Source organism: Callospermophilus lateralis, chromosome 4 (genome assembly GCF_048772815.1).
Source record: "Callospermophilus lateralis isolate mCalLat2 chromosome 4, mCalLat2.hap1, whole genome shotgun sequence".
Classification (NCBI taxonomy): Eukaryota; Metazoa; Chordata; class Mammalia; order Rodentia; family Sciuridae; genus Callospermophilus; species Callospermophilus lateralis.
The window spans coordinates 164,057,847-164,082,717 of NC_135308.1; the positions used below are offsets into that span (position 1 = coordinate 164,057,847).

The 24,871-nt window shown below is 53.8% G+C and overlaps 2 protein-coding genes across 4 annotated transcripts in view; one reads left to right on the top strand and one right to left on the bottom strand.

Annotated features, from left to right (window-relative positions):
• The first annotated feature begins 2,657 nt into the window (after positions 1-2,657).
• On the top strand, positions 2,658-20,812 carry Trmu (tRNA mitochondrial 2-thiouridylase). Of its 3 annotated transcripts, XM_076855489.2 has the most exons (11): positions 2,658-2,790; positions 5,168-5,333; positions 8,203-8,309; positions 12,118-12,240; positions 15,276-15,448; positions 16,861-16,914; positions 16,990-17,056; positions 18,259-18,359; positions 19,569-19,713; positions 19,974-20,056; positions 20,263-20,812. In XM_076855489.2, the coding sequence occupies exons 1-11, from the start codon at positions 2,709-2,711 to the stop codon at positions 20,425-20,427; spliced, it is 1,266 nt and encodes a 421-aa protein (XP_076711604.2). In that variant the 5' UTR covers positions 2,658-2,708; the 3' UTR covers positions 20,428-20,812. The 3 variants fall into 3 exon arrangements, with proteins under 3 accessions (XP_076711604.2, XP_076711605.2, XP_076711606.2); XM_076855490.2 differs by lacking the exon at positions 12,118-12,240; XM_076855491.2 differs by lacking the exons at positions 2,658-2,790; positions 5,168-5,333 and having other exon boundaries at positions 8,209-8,309; positions 15,335-15,448.
• Positions 20,813-23,860: 3,048 nt separating this feature from the next.
• Positions 23,861-24,871, bottom strand: part of Celsr1 (cadherin EGF LAG seven-pass G-type receptor 1) — a 116,493-nt gene continuing 115,482 nt past the window's right edge. Inside the window, exons 33-34 of the mRNA XM_076855446.2 lie at positions 24,307-24,516; positions 23,861-24,126 (exon numbers count right to left, since the gene is read on the bottom strand). Of these exons, the coding sequence (XP_076711561.2) occupies positions 23,861-24,126; positions 24,307-24,516 (476 nt within the window). The remainder of the gene's footprint in view (positions 24,127-24,306; positions 24,517-24,871) is intronic.

The window sequence follows — 24,871 nt, forward strand, 5'->3', positions numbered from 1 at the left end:
TGTGGCCTGGGTCTCTTCCACAGCTCCCTCCTCCCTGTTCCCACTAGACTATGGTATAACATCTAAACTAAGTATTTTTATTGAACTTTTTTGTAAAATAGCAAGCCACTATTTTAAAAGTCAAAAGTTTGTATGAAAAATTATATGTATTAAAGGTTGCCTTGATTTTCAAATGTGTAGCTATTTCATTTACACTGTAAAATCTGGATTGTCCAGATTTTAATGCTTTTATAAAAGAAATCTACAAAATTTATTGTGAATAAAAAATTGGTATAAATGCAGAGCCAGCCTCCTCTTCACAGGCGTCTGATCTGGACAGACCTGGGAACCCGCGTTGTTAGTGGGCACCTGAATGTGAAGGCAATGGACCCTGCTGGCTGAGGCCTCCAGGCCGGGTGCTGGGGCGGACCCCCAGCCTGCTCTTACCAAGGGCACCAGGGCACCTGAGCTCTGCGCTGCAGCTCCTGGAAGCCCTAGCACCGTGTGCCCCCTCAGGCTGCTGCTGCTGATGGCCCACCCTTTACCTGCGGGTTCCACGGGCAAGGACTGCAGGTTCCCTCCACCTGATGGCCTCACTGGCTCTCCTGTTCTGATGACTAGCTGAAGTCACTGATTTGTGCACATCTAGTTCCATGAAGATTTTGTCTAGTGGCTGCACAGCTGACAGAAAGTGAGTAACTGGGGCCACCCCAGTGTCCCCGGGTCAGCCTCAGTCTCCGCCCCAGAGAAGGCACTCAACATCAGTTGAAGACTAAGCACTAGGCACTCAGGGAAGTGCCAAGGGCTTCAGCTTCAGGAGGTCCAACTTCTGAGATCTTTATTTCACTAATTTTGTGGAACACAGGTCTCATTTCCATCTCATTCCATCTGAAATGCACATACCACACACTGCTGTCCCCAGGTAGCACGTGGGGTACTGCTACAGTACAAAGTAGCGAATATACTGTGTGTGACTGCAGAGTCTCAAGGGCATCACATTTCAGCAGCCCTATACGTTGGCCACAGCATGCTGAAGCTGAAAGCCCTTTTGGCTTAGGCAGAAAAACTGGGAGTTGCCTACCATTAACTTACCAAGCTGCCACTCCCAATAAGGGGTGTCCTGGTCCTCTAGACAGAGACCAAATTAATGATACCAGCAAGACCATGGCCTCACTCTGTGCCCCTCAGTCTGCCTAAGGTCAGGGTCAGATAATGGCTTTCTGCATCCGTGGGAAGTGCAGGATCAAACTGCTGCCCATGTGACCCAGGTTTTTGTTTTCCCTCCTGTCTTGTGCTCACCCTGCATCTCCTGGCATCTCCTGGCACCTCCTGGCACCAGTGCTATGACTCTTCAGACTCTTCTTGGGAATGGGTTTTCAGAACCTCCCTCACCTACCCCCATCCCTAAAACTATTCTCTCAGGAAAGCTATCAACTCTAGTTAGTAAGAAGCCACATTTAAGCATTTGTGTCCTTTATTGGGCTTTTAAGAAAAACAGAATTTCATTGCCAACTTTTGGTATGTTTGTTATTGGTCAGATGTAACACAATTGGCGTTGCTGGGCACAGTGGCCCACATCTATAGTCTAGCAACTGGGGAAGCTGAGGCAGGAGGATCAGAAACTCCATGCCAGACTTAACTTATCACGACTATCTCAAAAAAGAAGAAAAAGGGCTGGGGCTGTTGAGCACCCCTGAGTTTAATCCCCAGCACAATCACAAAACAGAAAAGAAAACAAAAACCCAAAACAAAGACCTATGTGCATTATCTCCCCTGCATTTGCTTAACCACGGTTCAAATCCTATACAAATCAATTTAGTGGATTACACAAGCAATTCTTTTCTTGGGGGCCGCGGGTACCAGGGTGCCAGGATTGAACTCAAGGGCACTCGACCACTGAGCCACTTCCCTAGTTAGTCCTTTTTTTTTTTTTGGTAAGCACTGAGTTGCTTGGCGCCTCGCTTTTGCAGAGGCTGGCTTTTAACTCGCAATCCTCCTGCCTCAGCTTCTCGAGCTACTGGAATTAGAGGCATGCGCCACCGTGCCCGATTTACACTAGCAATTCTTAGAAAATAAAATCACAGTACCTGACATTCTAAGGCATTCTGAGAAGCCTTCTTTACCCTTAGTTGTCCGCGTAATATCTGTGTGTTCTTGGCCTCCGTGTGAAATGTCAATGCGGACTGAGGCTGGAAAAGCGGAGTCGCTGGTGTCAAGAATGCCAGGACTCTGTATCTGCAGGCGTTGCCTCTGACGTCAAACCAGATCCCACCTGAGCGCCGTGCCATGGGCATTTGAGCTCCGCGGGGCAGCTCCTGGAAGCCCCAGCACCGCGTGCCCCCGCAGGCGGCTGCAACTGCAGAGGACGGTCCACCCTTTCACCTGCGCGGTTCCACGGGCAAGGACTGCAGGTTCCCTCCACCTGCATGGGCTCACTAGCTCGCCTGGTCCCGTCCATGGCCTCCTTCCTGGCTTGCGGGCGCCCACGAGGCAGCGCGAGCGCATCCCGAGGACCGCGCCGCTCGCAACGAGCCCGTGCGTGCAGAACTCCAGGTCAGGGTCAGTGCGGCGCACCAAGACCCGGGCGCGGAGCCGCGGAAGGGCGGAACGCCAGGCGCAGAGCGCGCGTTTCCGGCCGGGCCGCGAACGCCAACGCCAACGCAGTGGCCTGGGGCGGCTTCCGGCGCGGCGGCTGCCCGGGCAGCGGGCGGGAGTTGGGTGACGGGCTGATGCTGGCGGCGCGGCACGTCGTGTGCGCCCTGTCCGGCGGCGTGGATAGCGCGGTGGCCGCGCTGCTGCTGAGGCGGAGAGGTGAGGCGGCCGTGCGCCCTGCGGCCGGGGACGCCCGGGGACGCCCGGGGCAGCGGGACGGGGTCGCCTCGGGTCAGCAAGCCAGCGCGGGTCGGCGGCGGACAGCGGCCGCTCTGGAGGCCTGGTGCGGCGTCCACCCGGCCGGACGCGCCTGCGTCCTCTCCCGGCCTCCGCGAGAGCCGGGCAGGTGCTGGGGGTCCTCGGCGGGGCTGGGATGGCCGCCCCCAGCTCGAGGCCTTGCTCGGACGCGCTGGCGCGGCTCGCTGCGAGCCCCTCCTGCGCCGGCACTTGGAATGCGGAGGTGCGTGCGAAGCTCCTGGACGGTGGAACCCGGGGGACTGGGACAGCCCAGCACATGCGAGGTCCTGGAGGTCAGCAGCCGCGCTGCAGGGAAGGCTGGCACTTCACGGGAACCAAGGCAGGCGCCTCACAGGTGGACCATTGAACTGAGAGGGAGGAGGAGTGGCTTTTCACTCCGCAGAGAACTGCAGGCCTGGGCACTTAGCTGCCGCGCAGAAGCACAGATCGGCAAAGTGCTGGCTTGGTCTGGCCAGAGGAGGGCGGGAGCGTTGAGCCCTGATCTTGGAAGATCATGGAAGTTGTTACACTTACTGGGGACGTTAGGCCAAGTTGAGGAGGCAGTTCAGAGTTCTTGAGGGTTTCCAGGGAGGAGCAGGACTAGGTGTTTGAGCGGATGTGGAAAACTGGGGTGATTGCCCAGATCCAACTACTTCAAAAAGCTGAACACTCTCTGCCTTGACCGGGCATCTGCATCTTCTAGCCTGAGTGGAGGGGGCTGGTGGATGTTGAGAAAAACTATGGTCCTCTCATTTTGGCATTGAGGATTTTCAGTGTTTATCCTGTTGTGTGTGCCCTGGAAAGTCGGGGGGGCCCATCCTCCAGTGTGAGTGGGTCGAGCAGGCAGATGAGGCCACAGGTGGAGTGGGGTTTAAAGCTCCGTGTAGTTTATTCATCCTTTTCAGCTCCCGTTATGTGCCAGGCAGTGTACTAGAGCCGGGGACACAGGCTTGAACTAGGCAGTCCCTTCCTTGAGCTCCCTGTTTTGGTGAGTGGCAAGGGAACTAACAGCTGGGCCCAGGGTGGCAAATTCTGTGATGGAAGTTGCATCATGCTTCTGGATGCAGAGTGAGGGCCTTGTGGGCGTGCATTTTCACTTTGGCAAGGACGTGTCAACAGACCCCTGGTTTGGGAGGTTAGATTTTAGATATGAGTGTCCCCAAAAGCTCATGTGTGAAACAATGGAAAGAAGATTAGAGATGAAGTGATTGGGTTATGAGAGCCTTAACCTAATCAGTGCATTAAGCTCTTATAGCAGGCAGGTGGGGTGTGGCTGGAGGAGGTGGTCATTGGGTGCATGCCTTTGGGGTTTATATTTTGTCCATGATGAGGAGAGTCTCTCTGCTTCTTGGTGGCCATGTCCCCAACTGCACCCTCTGCCATGATGTTCTGCCTCACCTTTAGCCCAGAGCAGTGGAGTCAACCATCTGAGACCTCTGAAACCATGAGCCCCCAATTAAAGTTTTTCTCCATCAATTGTTCTTGTTAAGTCTTTTGGTTACAGCAAAGAAAAAGCTAAAACAGGGATACTATCTTAAGCCTTTTTTAATACAAATACCTTGTCTTTCCTTATATTCAGCCTTTCAAAAGAAACATTGCTCAATACAGGGTAGGCAGCTGGATAGTTACTAAGATGGTGTGAGGCTAATGTCAATCTTTCTGATATTTGGCATAAGGTATATAGGTAGTAAAACCCTTATAATAAAATGCCCGGGTTATTTATTTAGTTTAGTTTAGTTTTTGGTGCTGGGGATTGAATTCAGGCCTCATGCATGCTAAGCATGAGTTCTATCATTAAGCTATGCCTTATATAAAGGCATATATTTTGGATACATAAAATATCGAAAATTTTACTTGTCTTTATATCTGGTAACTTAGAATTTAAGCCTTACTTAGTAGCTGGAAATAACTTTTGAAATGAGCTTACTTTTCCAATAACTGAATGGCAGTTTATATTTGCAGTGAAAAATTTGAGTTCCACATGACCTTTGGATCCTTGAGCACAAATTAGTGCCTTAAGTCCTTAAGTCCTTAAGTCCCTCCTATGAGTTAGGTGCCATGCCTCTACATGGGTGGAGACAAAATAAAGAGAAAATCCCATCTTGAGCACCTGAGCACTCGGGCAGCCACTCTCAGTCCCTAATGTGTTGTGACGAGGGGCTTTTACAAAGTGAGCGAGCGTTGGAGTAAACCCAAGTCCTCATGGGAAGCCCAGATAGCTCGGGCCACATTATGCTGGGAGCTTTTTTATCCGAGGTTGATCTGTACATTCTCCAAGTGACCTTCTTCCCTTGCCCAGGTTACCAGGTGACAGGGGTGTTCATGAAGAACTGGGACTCACTGGATGAACATGGCGTGTGCGCTGCTGACCGGGACTGCGAGGATGCTTACAGGGTCTGCCAGGTCTTAGACATCCCTTTCCACCAGGTGTCCTATGTGAAGGAGTATTGGAATGAAGTGTTCAGGTGAGTTCAGCGTGTAGCACACAGGAGTCTTCCCAGTCCCTGTGGATCCTCTGCCACTGTCGGCCAGACACAAGAGTGTGCAGTGCAGGACCCACGTTAGCCATGATGCTGCAGACTGTGGGAGCCCTCAGTTGGCCTTGGGGACCTCTGTACCCCTGCTTCTCTTGTTCTTGTTATTTTGCCACCTGCCAGAAGTCTCTTTAAAGCCTGTGTGAACCTTGACATGTTTCTGCTGCTGAGTTGGGATGAGGGGAAGGCTGAGCTCATCCTGGAAGGTGCTGTCATGTGTCCTGACAGCCCAGTAGTTGGGAGGCTCAGAGAAGAGTCATGTGACAGACTGCCCTGTGCCTTTTGGAAACAGGAAAGAAAAGGCAGAAACTTTATATAATCTAATACAGTCCCAGCGGTGATTGCTTACTGCATACTCAGGACTGTGCTACCTCTGGGAACGTTGTATACCAGGCCTTGTTGTGTGGGACTTTGCAATCCAGTTGGGAGATGTTGTCCTTAGTGAGGAGTGGCATGTCGGAAAGTGCCCAGGTTGGGAGGAGGGAAGTCTTCTGTGTGGAGTGGGTCAGGAAGGCATCGTGGAGGAGGCTTGAAAACAACCAAGTAGAGAAGACACCATGTGGGCACTAAAGCAGCAGTGAAGGGACAGAGGAGGCCCAGCTTGGCTCAGGAGCATTGCACGTTTGGCTCCTCCTTGCGGCTAGTCTGTGGTGAAGTCTGATGATGCTCAGTGCCAGGAAGCCATTAGTGGCATCTGAGACAGGCCACATGTACAGTGTGGGTTGCCCTTGCCTGAGTGGACTTCAGTCTTGATTCTGCCGCTTGGGCAACCCTGGGCAATGTACTTGATTGTTCTAAGCCTCAGTTTTCTCATGTTAAAATAAGGACAATGCTAATACAAGGGGTACTAAGTGAGATTATATACAAAGTTCTAGCACAGTACATTTTCATTGTTCGGCGAGTACACAGCCAAGTCTAGGATAAATTACGGAAGACCAGAGGCAGAGCAGCTAAGGAATTACTGCCCCTAAAATCTCCCACACATGATGTGGGAGGGGAAAGTGAAGGCTGGCTGCTCAGAGCCCAGAGGACAAGTCTACTGGACAGCAGATGCAGGCCAGCACAACACTGGGCACTTGCTAAACACAGCTGGAACCTGGGTTGGTTCTGATCAAGGGGTTCTTAGGGTCTTTGGGAAGCAGTGTGATGAATGGCGCCTGGAGGAGGCCAGAGGGAGGAGGAGCCAGTGCTGGGTTCAGATCAAGTCCACATGGGCTGGACACTGACTGGAGTTCCTGAGTCCTTGGGGTCTCAGGTAATGGCAAGAAGCCCAGGTGAGTCTGAACTTCTTCCTGCAGTGCTGCATTTCACAGCATCTACATGTTGTTTTGCAGGCTGACCTCTAACAGGCCAGACAGGCGTAGTGGGTGCTGCAGCAGATTGAGAGCAGAGCTGGGATTGAAGCCCCGCTATCCAGACAAGTGTGCACCTCTGTATCTCCAGGTGCCTCACTGACCCTAGGGTGCTGCTCACTAGGGACTGACATGGTCCCATGAGAGTATCTGCACCCACCTCTGAGCTCCCCTCCAGCAGTGGCCAGGCTGCCCTCTGCCTCGCTGCTCTGGGGTAGCCAAAACTGTGCTTGTTGAGCTTTGTTCTGAAAACACTCTCAAGCTTAGTAATTTCTTCTGATTTCTTTGGTTCAAAGACCCACTTGGCCTGGGAGGGTCTAAGTAAGTCGTTCTTTAATCCCCTTCTCCTTCTGGCCGCACAGGGGTGAGGTCTCTTTCCCATGGAAGAGCCGCCTCCCTTCATTGCTTTCATTAGTGCCCCTGATGTGCCTCCCTCCTCTGTCAGGAAATGGTCAAATGTTAAACTTTTTCAACATTTAAACTCAGTGTCTGTGAAATAGGAAGTTTATTGGGTTTGTGAACAGAGAGACGTGCATCTGGGTAATTTACAATTTAATGAACTTCTTCACAAGTTTCAACGATTAGAAACAGTAGAAAGAGTGTAATAATATCAAGTATTATCGCAAATCTGGAACCAGATCAGTTTTATAACACTGAGGGGGCAGATAGAAAAGTTAGACTTTGCCTGCTGCTGTCGGTGATGCACAGGTGACCTGTGATCCCATGCAGGTCACTCTGTCTTCATAGTGCATCCTTTTTGGTAAGTATCATTTTTTAAGCCTATTAGGTTAAATGAGGAAATTATCACACATACTAAAAATATACCCTATTATAAACTTCTGAAATAGGCATGGAGTGACTTCTGAGACTGGCATTCTTTCCATGTCTTGTGGGTGATGCCTGGGCAGTCTGTTAGGATGGAAATTCACCAGATTAGGACAACTGGATGCGCTTCAGCACCCAGAACTTCCTAGTCCTCTGAAAGGTTTCCGTGGCATATTTGTCCAGTGACTTGGGTCCCTAGTCTGGGATTGCAGAATTGAGCATTGAGTTCTGTAACTCTCAAGATCTCATTCCTGCTGTGACTCACATGTCCTATGTTGGAGGAGTCCTGGGGAACAGGAGTGCAGTGCCTTGTCTCCCCATCCCTGGCTCTGCAGGAGGCAGGTGGCACCTGAGCCACAGCAGCAGGGACACACCTGTTCTTCATCTAGGCTTGTCAGTCATCTCAGCATCAGATGGCAAGTGCAGGGGCTCTGAACAAACGGTGGATGAAAACACAGGAAGTGTTTTGGTACCAAAACTCCCTGTTGAAGAAAGTTCCTGTGTGGGTAGGGCAAGGACAAAGTCCACACTAAATTACTGACTCTGCTGTTTTTTGTTTTGTTTTGTTTTGTTTTTAAGAATTATTTTGCTCTTAGAGCTGAAGTGCTTTTCTTTTATTCCAGTGATTTTTTGAATGAGTATGAAAGAGGAAGGACTCCTAACCCCGACATAGTCTGCAACAAGCATATCAAGTTCAGCTGCTTTTTCCGTTATGCTGTGGATAATCTTGGTAAGAAATATGGGATTTTTCCATTTGTTATAAGATTTTCATAGCTAAGCCAGGCACAGTGGTACATGCCTGTAATCCAGTAGCTCGGGAGGCTGAGACAGGAGGTTTGTGAGTTCAAAGCCAGCCTTAGCAATTTATCGAGGCCCTGTCTCTAAATAAAATATGAAAAAGGACTGGGGATGTGGCTCAGTGGTTGAAGACCCCTGGATTCAATCCCTGGTTTTAAAAAAATAAATAAATAAAATAAGATTTTTCAGAGCTAAGACAGAAGCCAAAACCTTATGAGCAGTTTCATTTTCTAGGAGGAAAAGAAGCAGGGAAACTGAAGCTGTGCTGTATTCCTCTGAGTGAGAAGGAGTTTTCTGGTGAGGTGCACATGATGGGAGGACAGGGTATTTCCCATGGGCCACTCACACATGAGGACAGGCTGCCGACATCCTAAGGAACGATGTGTTGGGTTCCTGGCCAAAGGGCTGGAAGGTGACAGTGCCTCAGGGGAGGAGGAGATTCTTGTAAGTCATAATTGATGATAGTGGATCATCAGCCACCTTGATGAGGTATCATCAGAAAGAAAAGGCTGTGAACAACACCAGTAGGTGAACCTGTACATGTGTCCAGAGGCTTTGAACCTTGGAAAGATGCCGAAGACGACAAAGCTATTTAAAAAAAGCTTGGCCCAGAAAGAAGAGCACAAGAGAGCACCAGGCCTGGTGCCTGGGGGCCTGTGTGCCATTGTACCATGCTGGCACAGGGAAGACTCCTTGAACCAGGATCCAAAGCAGTGCAGAGAGTGCCACCCATAGAGGATACCCAGCCTTTCCAATCAAGTTGTCTCTAGGTCCAGCTGAGCTGTGACTAGGTGGCCTGCAGAACTTACAGGCCCTGATCCTACATGGCTGCCTGTTGCAGTGTCTCCTCCTACCTAGGGCCATGCACCCCACCTGAAGCTCAGTTCTGCTCAAGGCAGCTCTGGTTCTAGATAGATGCAAGTGTACTTAGGGGGAGCTTCTGGAGCCCAAATTCATGGCTCAGGAAACTTGGGTTTAGTCATCCCTCTCCATAGTCCTACTGAGACCTTTGCTCTTGCTTCCAAAAGGGACGCTGTGCTTTTTCCTGAGGATGGGCCTGTGTTCTGCCTGACTCTGGTCCTCGGGCCCTGTCTTCTATAGGTTTGAAGCCATCTTACCAATCTATGCTGGAAGCCCACTCCTCCTGCCAGCTGATGATTACCCTGCGCATTGAATCTGCAGATTCTCTCTGTTCCTGAATCTCCCCTTCTTGATTCTGTCTGTGTATTTGACACCCGTCCCATTTGTTGGGACTTCCTGGTGCTGAATCACTTAGAAGTCCTTTTGGTAGCTAGCTGTTCCTGTCCTCTTCCTTAGGGTCACCATCGTGATCTTCTGCAGTTCTCAGTCTGCTCTGCCTCACTGACGCTTGCCTGCCTGCCTGCATGGCCTCGAAACAGGGCAGGTGTAATTGTGTGCCCCTGTTCAGTAGCATCAGCACTTGTAGCAGTGACATGGATGAGGATCAAGTAGCACTCAGACGCAAGGTGTCAGTGACCTAAGGCTGAGTCGATGGTGATGAAAAGTTGACTTGCCGCATTAGAAGTTAAAAGAAAAGGCAACAAAGAGAGGAACCAAGAAGTCCTAAATCTGAAGGCCGGACTCACCAAAAGCATGGCACGTGGTGGATGTGGGTGCAGTTTGCTGACAAGGCTCAGCGAGCAGTCCTGGCACCAGGCGTGGAAGAACTGGCTTGGTCACCACTTGCATGCAGTCCTGGCACCAGGTGGGGAAGAGCTGGCTTGGTCACCACTCGCATGCAGTCCTGTCACCAGGCTGGGAAGAGCTGGCTTGGTCACCACTCGCATGCAGAAGATCCTAGGTCTTAGTTGCTTCCAGTTGACGAACACAACAGAGTCTGTTGTCCAAGCCAGTGTAGACTGAGCTGGTGGGGCAGGGAGAAGAGGCCTCCACAGTCTGCCCTGGTCAGGTCCCACCTGCTATCCAGGAAAAATCACATGCTGATAGAGTGTGGGCTGATTTTCATTCCCTGTGTGTGTGGAAATGTCCTCTGATGAACTCTTGAGATGACTTGGGTCACCACAGCAGTGGTCTAGTGGATGTTCATGAGGATTGAGGATTGTATTCCTTGTGTGGCATTCAGAGAGCAGGGCTGGCATTCACAGAGAGAGGTTTCTCTGGGAGCAGGTGTGACAGCGAGCCAGACAGAAGTGCTGGCCTCTGGGATGCGAGCTCCCTGGGCAGAGTGCTCTAGAGCCCTGTGTGTGTTGCTTGGCTTACTTTGGAAGGAACTCCTTCAGTGCCCACTTCCATGTCTGAATTAACTGCACAGACAGCATAACGGGGAAGAAACCATGAAGCCTTCTGACATGTTAGGGCTTCTCCCAGAAGAACCCTGCGGGTCTTGGCTGCATAAGTGGTTGTTCTTGAAAGATGCAAGATTCCAAGTGGGTTTTTATTTTTATTTTTATTTATTTATTTAATTTAAAAAAATTTTTATTTTTTAATTTTTTAAAATTTTTATTTATTTTTTAATTTTTAAATTTTTAAAATTTTATTTATTTGTTTTACCAAGTGGGTTTTTCTCTGTTGGAAAATGAAGTCAAGATGTAATGTGTGTTCCTAAAGGTCCTTTCCCAGTAGTTCATGTGCATCAGGCAGCTCTCAGCCTCCTGAGTCACCTTGAGCTTTGCACGGAGTGTTCTGGCTGCTCAGGGTGGAATCAGGTTCGTTGCACCCCCTGGCATGAAGCCTCGCGATACTGAAGAGTTAGAATTTCCACACAGTGAAAGGGTCAACACTAAAGTCTACTTTACCTGGTAGTTTCTGTTGACTTTTTTGTATTATGTAGACAGAAGAAATTGAATATGTTGTATGGTCCATTGCAGTGACAATAAGTACTTATGTTTATTAAAGAAAATTTAAGATGACTGAAGAAAGAGGGGAAGTGCTATCCAGACTTCACTCCCACAGTGAAGGGAGCAAACATGTGGTGCTTCATCTTTTTCTGTTCTTCAGGAATTGCAGGTTGTAGTATCATATGCCCTTCTGTTTCACAGTGTCATGGGCGTTCTCTTTGTCTTGATCTGTAAGTGCCACTGCACTACAGCTGAGGCATCATCCTCCTGGTGCTGAACACTTTTTAAGGAATTGAAATGAGGTGTTATTTTCGGGGGGATTGTTTTTTGAGGTGCTACAGATTGAAACTGATGCACTTTACTATGAGCTACACCCCCAGCCCTGTTTTAGATTTTTAATTGAGACAGGGTCACTAAGTTGCTGAGATTGGCCTTGAATTTGCAGTCCTTCCACAGCTTCCTGAGTAGCTGGGGTCACAGGTGTGTCAGCCTGTGGCTGAAATGAACTTTTTGAGTTTAAATCTGTGTATGTGGGATTATTTCCTTAAACTAGAATGAATGACTGGACACTTCTGAGAGGCTCTTGAAGACATATTATCAGTGTGTGGCAAGGTTGATCAGCAGCCCACTTGGCCAGTCCCTGCAGGTCAGTCCCTGCAGGCCGTCGCATAGGACTGCACGTCTGCGTGCTTCTGTCATCACCTTGGCTCATGTTGACCGAGGCCAGTGAATTGGAGTCTCACATGTGTTTGAAAACACATCCTTGTGGTTTTATTTTTTTTAAATACAGTTATTTTATTGTATTTATTTTTATGTGGTGCTGAGGATGGAACCCAGTGCCTCCCACATGCTAGGTGAGCGCTCCACCACTGAGCCCCAGCCCCAGCCCCAGCCCACTTCCTTGTGTTTTAAACTTCCCAGGAGCAGATGCTGTTGCCACAGGCCACTACGCAAGAACTTCACTGGAGGATGAAGAAGTCTTTCAGCAGAAGCATATTAAGAGGCCAGAAGGGCTTTTCAGAAATCGATTTGAAGTTAGAAATCGTAAGTTCATGTGCCCAGGCCAGAACTTAATTCTTTGTGAAAAAAGTAAAATATTTTGAAGAATGTCAGGAGTTGGGTCTGAGCATGCCGCCATCTGGCTCTCTCTGTGCTCTAAATTAACTGGTTGGTTTGGGGTTCACATTTGAAAAGGTGCAGTTACCAACAGGGTCACTTCCCCGGGGGCCAGTAAAAGATATCCCAGATAGGTGGCAGAGCAAGGCCTGGGGGAATTAAATTAGAAACTTAGCATCCAATTCTGGACATTGGATGTGGGTCATTTGCATATTCTAGAGCTCAGCGGGAAAACTTTTGACTTTAGTCATGAGGTGCTGCGTTTTAACCAACCGAAGCTTTCTTTGTATCAGGGTTTGCAGCTCAAGACTGGGTGTGACCCAAGTTCAGGGAGCAGGCACCTCAGGCAGGTCTGGGGCCAGCTTGAGCCTGTGCACAAATGTGTGTTCAGAGTGGTTTATAAATGTCAGGGAAAAAAAGTTTCACTTTTGGGGAAAGTCAGGAGCCAGACTGAGCAGGAAGCCTCTAGCTTGTCGTGCCTGCGTTCATTTATGTTAGAAAAGGGGAGTTCGTCTCACTGTCAAGTAAAACACGGGGCTTGGGCTCGCTTCCACAAGGACTTTGGGCTGCGGGCAGTGGTTGGAGGTCAGCATTTCTCCATGCCCGGCAGCCAGCAGCCTGCCCCCAGGCACCTGGCTGTCTCTTAGTCCAGCTTTGGTTCCCACCACCCCCTGCATGGGGATTGGGACCTCCGGAAGAGGGAACACTTTCTACTTTGTGCCTCCTCACAGTCTGATGAGGTACACCTCTTTTCCCTTATGAGGAATCTGAGGCGTGGTCAAGTCGTTGACCGGGCACGCCAGGTGCAGAGCCTGCTCACTCATCCCTGTCCCATCTGCTGTGCCATCCATGGAGCCGTTTTGACAGCAGCAGTGACCAGCAGCAGTCCTGTGCGCTGTGTCTTGGGCGCCAGAACCTGCTGCAGGGACTGTCCGACCTGTTTGTTTTCCTTCCTTTCTCGAAGCAGAGGTACTCGGCAGCCTTGCTACCCCTGCCCCAATGGGAAAGCCTGGGCCTTTGTTAGGAGGGATGGGAGTTCTCTGTGTTACCTCAGCAGCTGTGTCCACCTGTGGGGCCTCTGTCCCCTTAGCACCCTGGTTCTTACCTACTGGATTCCCACTCCTGGGCACGCTCACCTCGAAAGCCCCAACCCTGGAGCGCGTGATGGAGGCACAGCCTGCTGACTGGGAGCTCCCAGTGGGACTCGCCATCTGTGGATTCCTGGGACCCACAGCTGGGTCATTTCCCGAGCTGAACACACAGGCCTGCATGTCCCCTAGAGAGTCCCTGGCCCTCGTCCAGGCCGTGCTCACTTTAGGGCTCTGCCAAGAGCGTCGTTACACTATTGGGTCTGCCCAGTAATGCTGCCAAGTCTGTTTTCATTGTGTGTGAGGCCTGCCAGGACTTTAGTTCTCTTATTTAGTGGTCTTGGCCTGGCCCCGGTCCTAGGGAGTGGTAGATGGAGGCAGGTGAGAGCCCTGGCCACAGCACTGGGCTGGCCTGTTCCTCCTGTGCACGCAGCGCGAGCCCAGCTGCTCCCATCCTGCTCCTCTGCAGGAGCCATGGGGTTGCCAGCTTCCTTCCTATAAAAGCACAGGTGTTTAGTTTAGTTTAAAGTAAATTAAGAAAATCTTAATTCCTCCCAGTAATTGGAGGCCTTTGCACTCAAAATATTTGACAGAATTTTGTTTTGAAACAATAAGAAATTGAGAAATCAATCTGCTCCTGCAGGCAATGGGGCAGGTTTTGTTTGGGCTGGTTGTGGTATTTGGTGCTCACAGTGGGGACAGAGGTCAGGAGACGGGCTGTTTCTGGCTCTGCCTTCTCCGCTGTGTCACTCTGGGGCAGAAGCAGAAGCCTCAGTTTTCTGAACATTGGTTTTCTCAACTGTTAAATGGGGATGATTCTACCGCAGGCTAATGTGTGATTGGCGGGTGGAAATGTGAGCCACACAGATGCCACACTGCCCACACCGCTGTGCTGACATAAAGCCTGCATGGTTTGGGAGGTGTGTATCTGTCATCCCAGCTGCTTGGGAGGCTGAGGCAGGAGGATGCGAGTTCAAAGCCAGCCTCTGCAACTTACCAAAGCCTTAGCAACTTAGCAAGACCCTGTCTTAAAATAAAAAATAAAAAGGGCTGGGGATGTGGCTCAGTGGTTAAGTGCCCCTGGGGTCAATCCCCAGTACCCCCCTCAAATAAATAAATAAATAAACAAACAAACAAATAAATAAATAAAGCCTACAGTGTTGCTGAAGCCTATCGTGTGCATGGCAAGCTCTGCCTGTAACCTGGGGTGTTGCTGAGCCCCAGAGGTGAGAGGGTGAAAGGAGAGTGAGGTCATTGTTCTGATGAGTTCCATGGGTTGGGTCCCTGGGTGGGAAGAGCAGTCGGCAGCTCCCCTGCTGGAGGGCCAGGATCACTCATGCCTTTGCATAGCTGCTGAAGTGCTAGCGCTGTTCCTTACGGTGAAATGGAGCATGTTTGGGAAACAACACAGCAGCTGTGAGGTCAGTGTGGCCTCCAGACAGGGCCCTTGAGCAGGAAGCAGGTGTGGCCCAGGAGTGTCCTGTGCTGTCCCACCAGGCACCAGGGCAGGAAGCCAACCTGCTGTTCTCCTGCCCAGATGCCTGCTTGTGGCTGAACTTATTTGGGGCTTGTGTTTCCCCTTTTCTCTTCGTGGTGTTCACAAGCTGTTTTATCTTTGGAACTCTACAGTCTAAATTGTGAACTGGAATAAAGGTCCCATCATATAAAATCTGCCTGCCCTGCGTTTTCTTACGGTAGATAAATAAGAGGCGAGAGTCCTCCCCACATGGGCCCTGCTGGCAGCTCCCCCAGTGGTCTGCTGTGGGTCGGCTTCTGCTCCCACCGCCCAGGGACAAGTGAGCAAAAAGATAGGACTAAAGGCAAAGTATTGTCATTTTCATTCCTGCAACATCTTTTGTTCTTTACTCTTGGCAGCGGTAAAACTTCTCCAAGCAGCTGACAGCTTTAAAGACCAGACCTTCTTTCTCAGCCAGGTTTCCCAGGATGCCCTGAGAAGAACCATCTTCCCTCTAGGGGGATTAACGAAGGATTTTGTAAAGAAAATAGCTGCTGAGAATAGACTCCATCATGTGCTCCAGAAGAAAGAGGTAGGTGTGAGAGTTGGCCTCTGACTCGGGCACACCGCATCCACTGTGGCCTCAGCACAGGGTGAGGTGGTGGCTGTGGGTTCCCTAACCTGGCCTCCAGCATCAGGCGGAGCCCCTGGGAGCAGGCCTGAGCACTGCGGTGTGTGGCAGAGGCTGCACCGGCTCCCCTCCCTCCCTGGGCCCTCCGAGTAGGCAGGAGCCCTGCTGCCGTCTACACACGAAGCTGCCCTTTCACCCTGGCACATCTCATGCAGCTTTTGTGCCAGGCCCTGTGCTGCTAAAGCCTGAGGAGATGGTGACGGGCAAACAGCTCCATTTCTGCCTTGCCCAAGTTTACAGTTGAGAAAGGGAGAGAGATCTGTGAGATGTGTTGTTGTAAACCTAGCGGGCATCTGTGGCGGAAGGGCTGAGATCCTGCGAGGACCTCTGGGGTGCCGGTTAGCCTAGGGGCAGAGGTGCCAAGAAAGGACCCTGGGGAAATCACATGTAACTTCAGGGCAAAGCACAGGTGAGATTAGTGAGAAAAATCCATGTGGAGGGAAGAACTTGTGCAAAGGCCCTGGGTGAGGGGTCCGGCGTGATGGCATGAATAGGGTGAAGTCATTATGCCAGGGGCTCAGTGGTGAGGCAAGGTTGCTGCAGGGTCAGCCTTCCGAGCCAGCAGACCCCCGTACTGCTGAGCCTGCCCTCTTCAGAGGTCAGAGGTGCTTCAGCTGTAGCCACCGCTCATGCCTGTCTTCTCAGGAACGGGTAGCAGGCATCCTCCCCAGAGAGGACACTCCTTCCCTCTGGCCTTCGCTCCTCTGTTGTTCAGTTTCCAGTAATTGCTCCATGGTGGGAGTGGAGGGCGTTGCTGAGACTCGTGAGGCAGGCCATACCTTCCTGGACCCATGTTCTGGAGGGACATGAGCCAAAGCATCAATGCTGACTCCACTTGCTAAGGGAAGCAGCCTCCTCCCGCCTGGCCTCTTGTGCAGGGAACAGCTGGCCCCTGACGAGTCTTCCCTGGCCCTCCCTATTCCCTCTGCTTGGGCCCTAGCCTCCCTCTAGCTCCAGCCCCGCTCCAGTGTCTCCTGGGGGCTAGACTTAGTTCTCTTTCCTGGGGCAGCTCATGATGTTGTGTAGCACTGGGCAGGCCCTGGGCACATGCAGTGTCTGCATGTAGGGGACCTGGACCCAGCAGCCTGAGACAGACATCTGTGAAGCCCTGAAGCTCTGCTTGCAGGGTGTGCCTGGTGTCTGAGGGCGCTGGAGGAGGCCCTCAGGCCCTGGCCCAGAAGTGTATTTGGTGGGAGGCCAGGGCAGCCCTGGTTTCTCCCTCTTCCTGGCCCAGGCCCTCCTAGCACAGGAGACCTCCTGCCATCTGCTCATCTCCTGCCAACTCCTCATCTGCCACCCTCCTCTCGTTTCAGAGCATGGGCATCTGTTTCGTCGGTAAAAGAAACTTTGAGCATTTCATTCTTCAGGTGAGTGTTCTTTGATAGGTTGTGCGGCTGCTCCGGCCCTGGATCTCCATTAGTAATGAGATGTTTGTCTTCCAGTATTTGCAGCCTCGACCTGGGAAATTTATTTCTATTGAGGACAATACAGTTCTGGGAACACATAAAGGTGAGTTGTAGTCCTGGCTCCTTCCCTAAGCTCCTCCAGCCATGGGTGCGTGCTGGCTCTGGGAACTGGGAACAAGGTGGCTTGGTCCCTTCCACCTTTCCAAGGAGTCCCAGAAGGCCTGGGGGCAGGTTTGGGTAAGTGTGGTGGCCCAGGGCAGTCTGTCTGGGGCTGTGTGCAATTTACCATGGTGTCTCCTCCTGAGCTTTGGATTTGACAAAAAGCTGCCACCTAATGGGAGCTTCAAGTCTCCGCTATGAATCAAGTCCCTGTAGGTAGAGTATGTTTCTCACTGAACAAGGAAAATGTGAAACTGTAGAAACTCCACTCTGCTGAAGGAGTTTGGTCATCATAGCTGGATGTGTGGACAGGGTAAGGTGTCCTCTGGCAGGGATGCTGCCCACATTTGCTGACATTCATGGGGCAAGGCCACTGTGACCTGCACTAGGCTGGGCATAGGGGCACAGGTGCTCACAGTCCTGGTGCAGGGATGGACAGTGTGGGCTGATGGGGATGTGCCCCCTAGGACAGGACACTGAGGCGAGTCTTGACCCAGCACAGTCCTGCCCTGGCTGGGAGGACTGGGCCATGCTCTGATGTGGGGGGTCTCTGAATTGTGCTTTGGAGAACCCCCACTTCCTGTGGAGGGAGAGGCACAGCTGAGCAGGGAGCCCGAGAAATGACATTGCCAGGGACAGAGCTGCCATCTCCCGTAGCAGGTAGCTGGAGGCTCATGTCTTAAATTTGCGCCTGGTGTGTGGTGGCAGGTCTCATCAGATCACCTCTGCATGCATGCATTCCAGAGGAGGCACGGGAGAGCTGGGGACCCTGTGATGGGTGGAGTGGGATGTGGAGAGAGCTGGTCAGCCCTGAAACAGGTGGTACACTCACAGGCCACGCTGGACCTGCCTGTGAAAGCTGCAGGCACACCAGGGCTTAACAGGCAGGGCCACACTTCAGACATCTCACAGGAGCTGGCCCTGCTCCTCATGCCAGGTGAGAGGTGTGGTCTCTGCCACGGTCATAGTCCTTGTGTCCAGCCCAGGGCTGGCTCTGGAGGCTGGAGGATCACAGCTTTTGAGTGGGCCCTGGTCACTGCAGCCGTATCTGGGGTCGCCCTGGAGCCACCTGCTGCCTCCACCCGCAGCTGTGCTGCCCCCTCTGCCAGGACCTTCTCCCTAGGCCTCACGAGAACCTGTCTGTAGGTTGGTTCCTGTACACCCTGGGCCAGAGAGCTAAGATCGGCGGCCTGAGGGAGCCCTGGTACGTGGTGGAGAAGGACGCTGCCAAGGGTGATGTGCTCGTGGTGAGTGGGGGACCAGGAGTAGGGCTCGCCATGGGCACAGGCCTTGCCTACACTCTGCAGCCTCCTGGGGCTGCCCCGGGCAGAGGGTCCTGGCCTGGTGGGTACTAGGTTCCTGCTGTGTGCGGGTCACTCTTCAAGTCACTGCATGCTGCTTAGCAGCTCATCTGATTTTATGAATAAGGAGGACACACAGATAAGTGACTGGTGAAGGTCATGTGGAGAGGAGGAGGAAGCCACCACGGTGCTATGGTGGTAGGAGCCCGGAGGTCCTCGTGGGGCAGAAACCAGTGGCTGAGCCAGGACAAGCCAAGCTATCTGCCATGCTGGGCCTTGAGCCATCCCAGCCTTGGCTTGCTGCCCAGGCTGCAGAGCAGAGTTTCTCAAGGGGCATGCATCCCCCACCCCCATGGGGGCCATTGGCAAAGTCTGGAGATGCTTTGGGTTGTCACAGTTTCAGTGTGAGGGCCGGGTCTGCTGGCATCCAGTAGATAAGGCCATGGACATTGCTGAATAGCCTGAGGAGCACAGGACATCCCCCTTGCCTAATAGAAAACTTGCTCTTGCTGTCATGAATGCTGGGGGCCTTCTCTTGGTGGCAGCTCAAGAGGCCAGGAGACCTCACCTGCCAGTCAAGACACCCCCCTCCAGGAAGAGGTGTGTGGGGAGTCTGGCAGGTGGGGGTGGCAGTGAACGTTCCCTGGGAGTCTGCTGTGGAGGCCTGTGTGGCCCAGTACCTGCTGAGGATCCAAGCCCCTGGACCTGGTGCTCCTGGTCCTGCCCTTCCCACTCCTCGGAGAACCTCAGGGCCGGACCCTGGTGTGAGCACAGCCCTGGGCTTGCTCCTGGGCTTGCTCCAGGCCCTGCTTTCCTTGAAAGGCCAGTGGTGTGACTGGCCGGTGTCCCTGGAAACAGAAAACCAGTCCTCATAGAGGTGGAGGGCAGGGCCTGGGCTTCAGGGAGGAGAGTGCCTGGACCTGGGCTCAGGTCTCGCCCCTGCCTCTTGTCACCTGCCACATGGCAGGTTCCCTTCCCTCCTGTGCCTTAGCTTCCCCAACTACACAATGGATGATTCAGTGAGACACCAGGGACCAGGCCGCTGCCTGTCGCCAGTCTGTGCTCCTTAGCTATTAGGCGCCAGTGAGGTGGGCTTCGGGCTTCCGGGCTGTCTTCTGAGGGCTAGAAGGCGTCACAGCTTTCACTCCTCCGCAGGCCCCCCGGACAGACCACCCAGCCCTATACCGGGACCTGCTGAGGACCAGCCGTGTGCACTGGATTGCAGAGGAGCCACCTGCTGCCCTGGTCCGGGATAAGATGATGGAGTGCCACTTCCGATTCCGCCACCAGATGGCGCTAGGTGATTAGGTGGGCGGGGCCAGGGAGGCTTCTTGGAGCTGAGGTCCCTGGGGTCAGACTTGGGCCAGAGCCCCTTGGGCAGGAAAGTCCTTCATGTTGAGACAATGTGATCTTTCAAAACTCCCTTGACCTGTGTTTGCCATAGAGGGGCCTCGCAGGTGGTATGTTGCAGGTGGCATGTTGTCATGCCCTGCCACGTCTGAGGACTGCTGTCCTACCCTGCCCTGGCAGAGGGGTTTCAAGGCCCTTCTCTCCACCCAGTGCCCTGTGTGCTGACCCTCAATCAGGACGGCACCGTGTGGGTGACTGCTGTGAAGGCTGTGCGGGCCCTCGCCCTGGGGCAGGTGAGTCAGGTGCAGGGGCGGGGGGACTGCAGGGACACCCAGCAGGACGGCTGGACAGGCACTCGTCATTGCTGTCCGCTGTGGCCACGTGCCTGCGGCTCTGCTCTGGAGAGCTGAAGCATTGACCTGGCAGCCCTCCCTGGGCTCCCGCCCTTCAGCCCCACAGGCCCGAGTCGCACTCCCACATTGAGGCTTCTCTTTTGCAGTTTGCCGTGTTCTACAAGGGGGATGAGTGCCTGGGCAGTGGGAAGATCCTGCGCTTGGGGCCGTCGGCCTACACACTCCAGAAGGGCAGGAGCAGAGCCAGAGCAGCTCCTGAGGGCTCCAGTGAGGGACCCAGCAAAGATCCAGGCCTGTGCCCCACACCCTGACAGAAGCCGAGCTGCAGGAGGACTCCTGTGACAGCAGAGCCTGGGGCGGAGCAGCATAGGCAGGGCGGGGCGGGGCAGGGCAGGGCAGTGATGGACTCAGTGCTGCCTGGACCAGGGGCAGCCCCAGGAAGGCCCTTTGTCTTTGTGCTGGAACCAGCAACAGAAGCATCCGATGGCCAGTGGGTCAGCCCCGAGGCCCTGTTGAGTCTCCTTCATGCTCACCCCCTGGGACAGTTGCCCTGGAAGAACACTGCAGGGACAGCACTGAATAAAAAGTCCAACTGGGATGAGAAGTCTGACCACTGTGTCCAGGGGCTGGGGGCCTGGGTGGGCTGTCGCAGGGGCTCATCACTGGCAGCTGATGGAATGGAAGGCAGATGGACAGCAAGGGCCCTAGAGATGGCCTGGCCTCCCTCTGGGGCCCGAGCCCTATCCCTTGGGAAGACAAAGAGCTGTCCACGTTAGGTCTGCTGAAGCCCAGAAGTCCACAGGGGAAGCACACAGAACCCCTTGCCCTGCAGGGCCCACTTCCAGCAGAACCCGGTGCTTTCCTGGTGAGCATGGCTTTGGGCTGTGGGCTTTAGAAGTCCACGCACAGGGCATCGGGGAGGCAGCACTCGGGCAGCCTTTGGTGTGGCGCTCTTATGGGTCGCTTTCCTCTCTGGGCTCTGGGCCCTGGGCCCTGGGCCAGGACCTTGGAGAGGCTGGGGAGGGCCTGGGGGCCGATTGTGAGACAGTGCAGGTGGCTGAGACTCGGGGAGAAACCCGTCTTTTTAGGCAAAGAGGAGTGAGGTGAGTCCCAGAGGGGCGAGGACTGGAGAAGCATCCCAGCACAGGCCCCAGGGCCCCCGGCTGGACACCAGCAGACCCAAGGCCCTGGCTCTGGAGCTGGCACCAACCCCTCAGGGCAGGTGGGACTGGCAGGAACCTGACCAGGCTGCTTCACTATGGAAAGGGTGACATCCAAAGCCAGCCAGCATGACCCAGTGCTGATGCAGGGTTCCCCTGAAATCACTGAGCCACAGGCTCGGGGACACCAGTGAAAGACAGGGGACAGATTACAGCCTTAAGATGACAGAGCCCACTCTAGCAAGGTGGAGCAGTGCTCCTGAGGTGCCCCAGGAGGAAAAGGCAAGCGCTGGCAACTGCAGGGCCCAGTGGAGAGAAGGCCAAGTGTGGACAGGAACCAGGAACCTGAAGAACTGCAGGTGACAGTGCTGAAGTAAAGACAAAAGGACACGCTCAGTCATGAGGCAGAAGGACCAGGACGATCAACTCCAGAACAGGAGAGAAACGTGAGCTGTGAAGGAGGCCTGGGGGACGGGTGCACCGGAGGCCGACGCCTGTCCTTTCCCGGGCGCCAGGAGGGGAGGGGAGACGGGGCAGGAAAGCAGTCGAAGGAACAGCTCAGACATCCCAGTTTTGGTGGCACAGACTCAGTTGGTTTCTCAGGAAACCCAGTGAGACCTGCCACCCGCTTCCCAGGAGGGAGCCTGAGGTGCCCTTCACGCCACCTTAGGGAGAGGAGCAGTTCAGCCCCACACAGCTGAGGAACAGACTCGGACATCTGAATTTATTGTAGTCTCTTCTCATTTGCGTTGTCCTTCCAGTGTTTGACATTAATAAATACACGTGTTAAAACCTCCAGTGTCTGATCTCTCAGAGTCTTACTCATGAAAATAGGTTTAAATTTTTCCTGTCTTGTTAAAATGACTTTTTTTTTTTTTTGGTAACAATTTTGATCAAATTAAAAACTACACCTCCGGGGCAACAGGCAGCTGGGGCAGCAGGGACACAATGCCCCTTCCCTCCCCCAGAGGCCTGCGCGAAGTCCCCACGCCCCGCTGGGTGTGGAGGTTGTCACACTTGGAAGCAGCTGTGCCAACCACCTGCTTGGGCACCTGATTTGAGATCAGAGGCCATGCTGAAATAAGATGCATCTGAAGGACTCTGGGCCTGCTCCACAGCCCCTCGGGCCGTGCTGTGCCCTGGCTCTCAGGGACAATCACAGGGCTTCGCGTGAGTTTCCAAAAACAGCTTGGTGGTCATTAGAAAGAGTGCTGCAGCTTTGTCCCTCTGCACCATTGACCACTTGAAGCAAAATGATGTAACTGGCCAGACTCTGGGGATGGCACCCCAGCCTGCCCAGAATCTAAAGGAGCCAGGAAGTTGGCACGAGGACGTGACGTCTTGGAGACCCTGCAGCTCCTTTGAATTGGGTTGTGTGAATGCTTTGAGATCACACCGGGAGCAAGAGCCAGGAACAAAGGAATTCCCTGCCTGCAGTACCAGGCTCCGGGCTCCCTGGGCCTGGAGGGGCCCAGGCATGGGGGTGTGGTGGGGGTGTGAGATCAGTGTGGCAGCCACAGTCCACACTGACCACAGCAGGCCCCTTGAGTGGAGGGTCCCAGATGGCCCTGTGGGGCCGCATGTGTCGGGTGAGGAACTGAGGCAGCACGTGCTGTGTGTTCTGGAGGCCAGCAGTAGGTTCTGGAGGCCAGCAGTAGTCCCAGGCCTCCTTGCTCACTGCTGAAAGCAGGTGCAGGAACTTGGAAGACTGTAGCTCCCGCAGGAACATGTCAGCTCTGATGTGGGGACGCCAGCTGCGGCAGCAGCTCCAGATTCAAGTCCAACTGTGAAGTCCTCCTCGTTTGAAAACGGTAAGAGATCCTTCTACAGACCTCCCAGTAACATCCAGCCCAAATGCAAATTATACACAGGTTTTTTTGTCTTCAAGTTCAGGTCAAATATACAACAGTATTTCCACCTTTTCAACAGAGCAAAGCAATCTGCTTGGAGACGGGTGCCTTTGCCCGAGGCTGCTGAGACTGCAGGCCATGCCCATGTGGCCCTCAGTCTGCTCAGCACCTGCAAACCCTGCTGAGCCCACAGGCCAGCTGGGCCTCCCACACAGGCCAGAAGCATGATTTTGACTCTGTGCAGGTTGAGGACCCAGCTGTGTTGGCCCAGGGTCAACATCTCCCTTGAAACATGCCAGTGGCTTTGGCACTTGTCACTGGGTCTGACAGGCCCTGAGTCCGTGGGAGAGCCAAGGGCTTCGCGTTTGGACCGTCCAACGTGGAGCTGCTTCTGCAGGGACCCTCATACCCAGGGCCCACTTCATTCTGGAGGTAGCAGCCCTTCGGGCTCCAAGGTCCAAGGGCTCAGGATGGTGGTGGCCTGTATGGGGTGACAGGCTTGCCTCATGGTTTCCTGATGGTTCAAATTGAAGTTTCATTACTGCCTCTGCGTGTGGAAGAAGCCATCAGGCGGGTGGTGGGTCAGTGAGGGTGGCAGCTGGGTGGGATCCAAAGTCAGTGGGGGCAGAACTTCCCCAGTTCAGGAATAGACACCTGGGGCCTGCACGGGTCCTGGACGAGGGGAGAGCTGGCGGCCCCCACCCTGACCCCAGCCCTGGAGAGGCCAATACTACTCACTCAGAGTCGGAGCCTTCAGCCTGGGCACTCCCCACACGCACGTTCATGGCCACCCCATTCAGATGCTCGCGGCCTGGCTCCCTCCCAGGGGTCTTGATGGTGATTACACAGTCGGGGGCACGGACCCCATCGCCAGAGCCCAGGGAGGATGTGCGCGAGGACGCGGGGCTCCGCTCACAGTCGGCCAGCTTTTCCCGCAGCCGGCACTTCAGTGGGGGCCCCGGCAGTGGTGGTGGGTAGGCGACTTTGTTTTTCAAGATGCCTGGGAGGAGGGAGGCCCGACAGGGTCACACCTGTGCCTCCTCTAGTTCAGAGTCCTCTCTGATCTGCCTATGTCCCGCCCATGCCCCACAAGATCCCACCACCTTGCTACATAAGGCCCCTGCCCTGTCCCCACCAACTGGCAAGGGACAAGTCCGTGGTAGGCCTCCCTCCTGGGCACCTTTCCTCTGCTCTGGGGGCTGGCTGCTGGGCATGGATGGCCGGTCTGGAGGCTGGGTGCTGCAGCGGTCGCCCTGCTCCTGCCGGTGCAGCTCCACGCTGACCTTGGTCTCCACCTTCAGGTGGGGCCCAGTGCCCGCCTCCTCGCTGTCGCTGCCTGCGGGGCTCGCATCAGGCCAGCCAGCTGGGACGTGGTTGGCCAGGGCATCCGCTGAGACGGGTGACACAGCACTGGGCATCCCAAGCCTGGCAAGCCCCCAGGGTGGCCTGACCCTCCACCCACAGGCCTGGCAGGGCTGCCTCCCGAAGAGGGGAATAGGCCCAAAGGAAAGTCCTGATGTGAGGGCCCTGGCCGCGCTCCCCACCGCCCCGACACCTAGCCACACAGTGGCTACTCTGGAGGCCCCACGTGGCCGCGCTGACCATCTGCAGAGCCCTAGGACTGCAGGATGTGGCCGGCCAGAGGGTGGGGCCTCCAAGGGTGGGTTGCCACGTGCCGTGCACAGCTGCAGCTCTGCTGGGCACCCAGCCACCGAGGCCTGCCTGGCCGGCCACACCCTCACCAC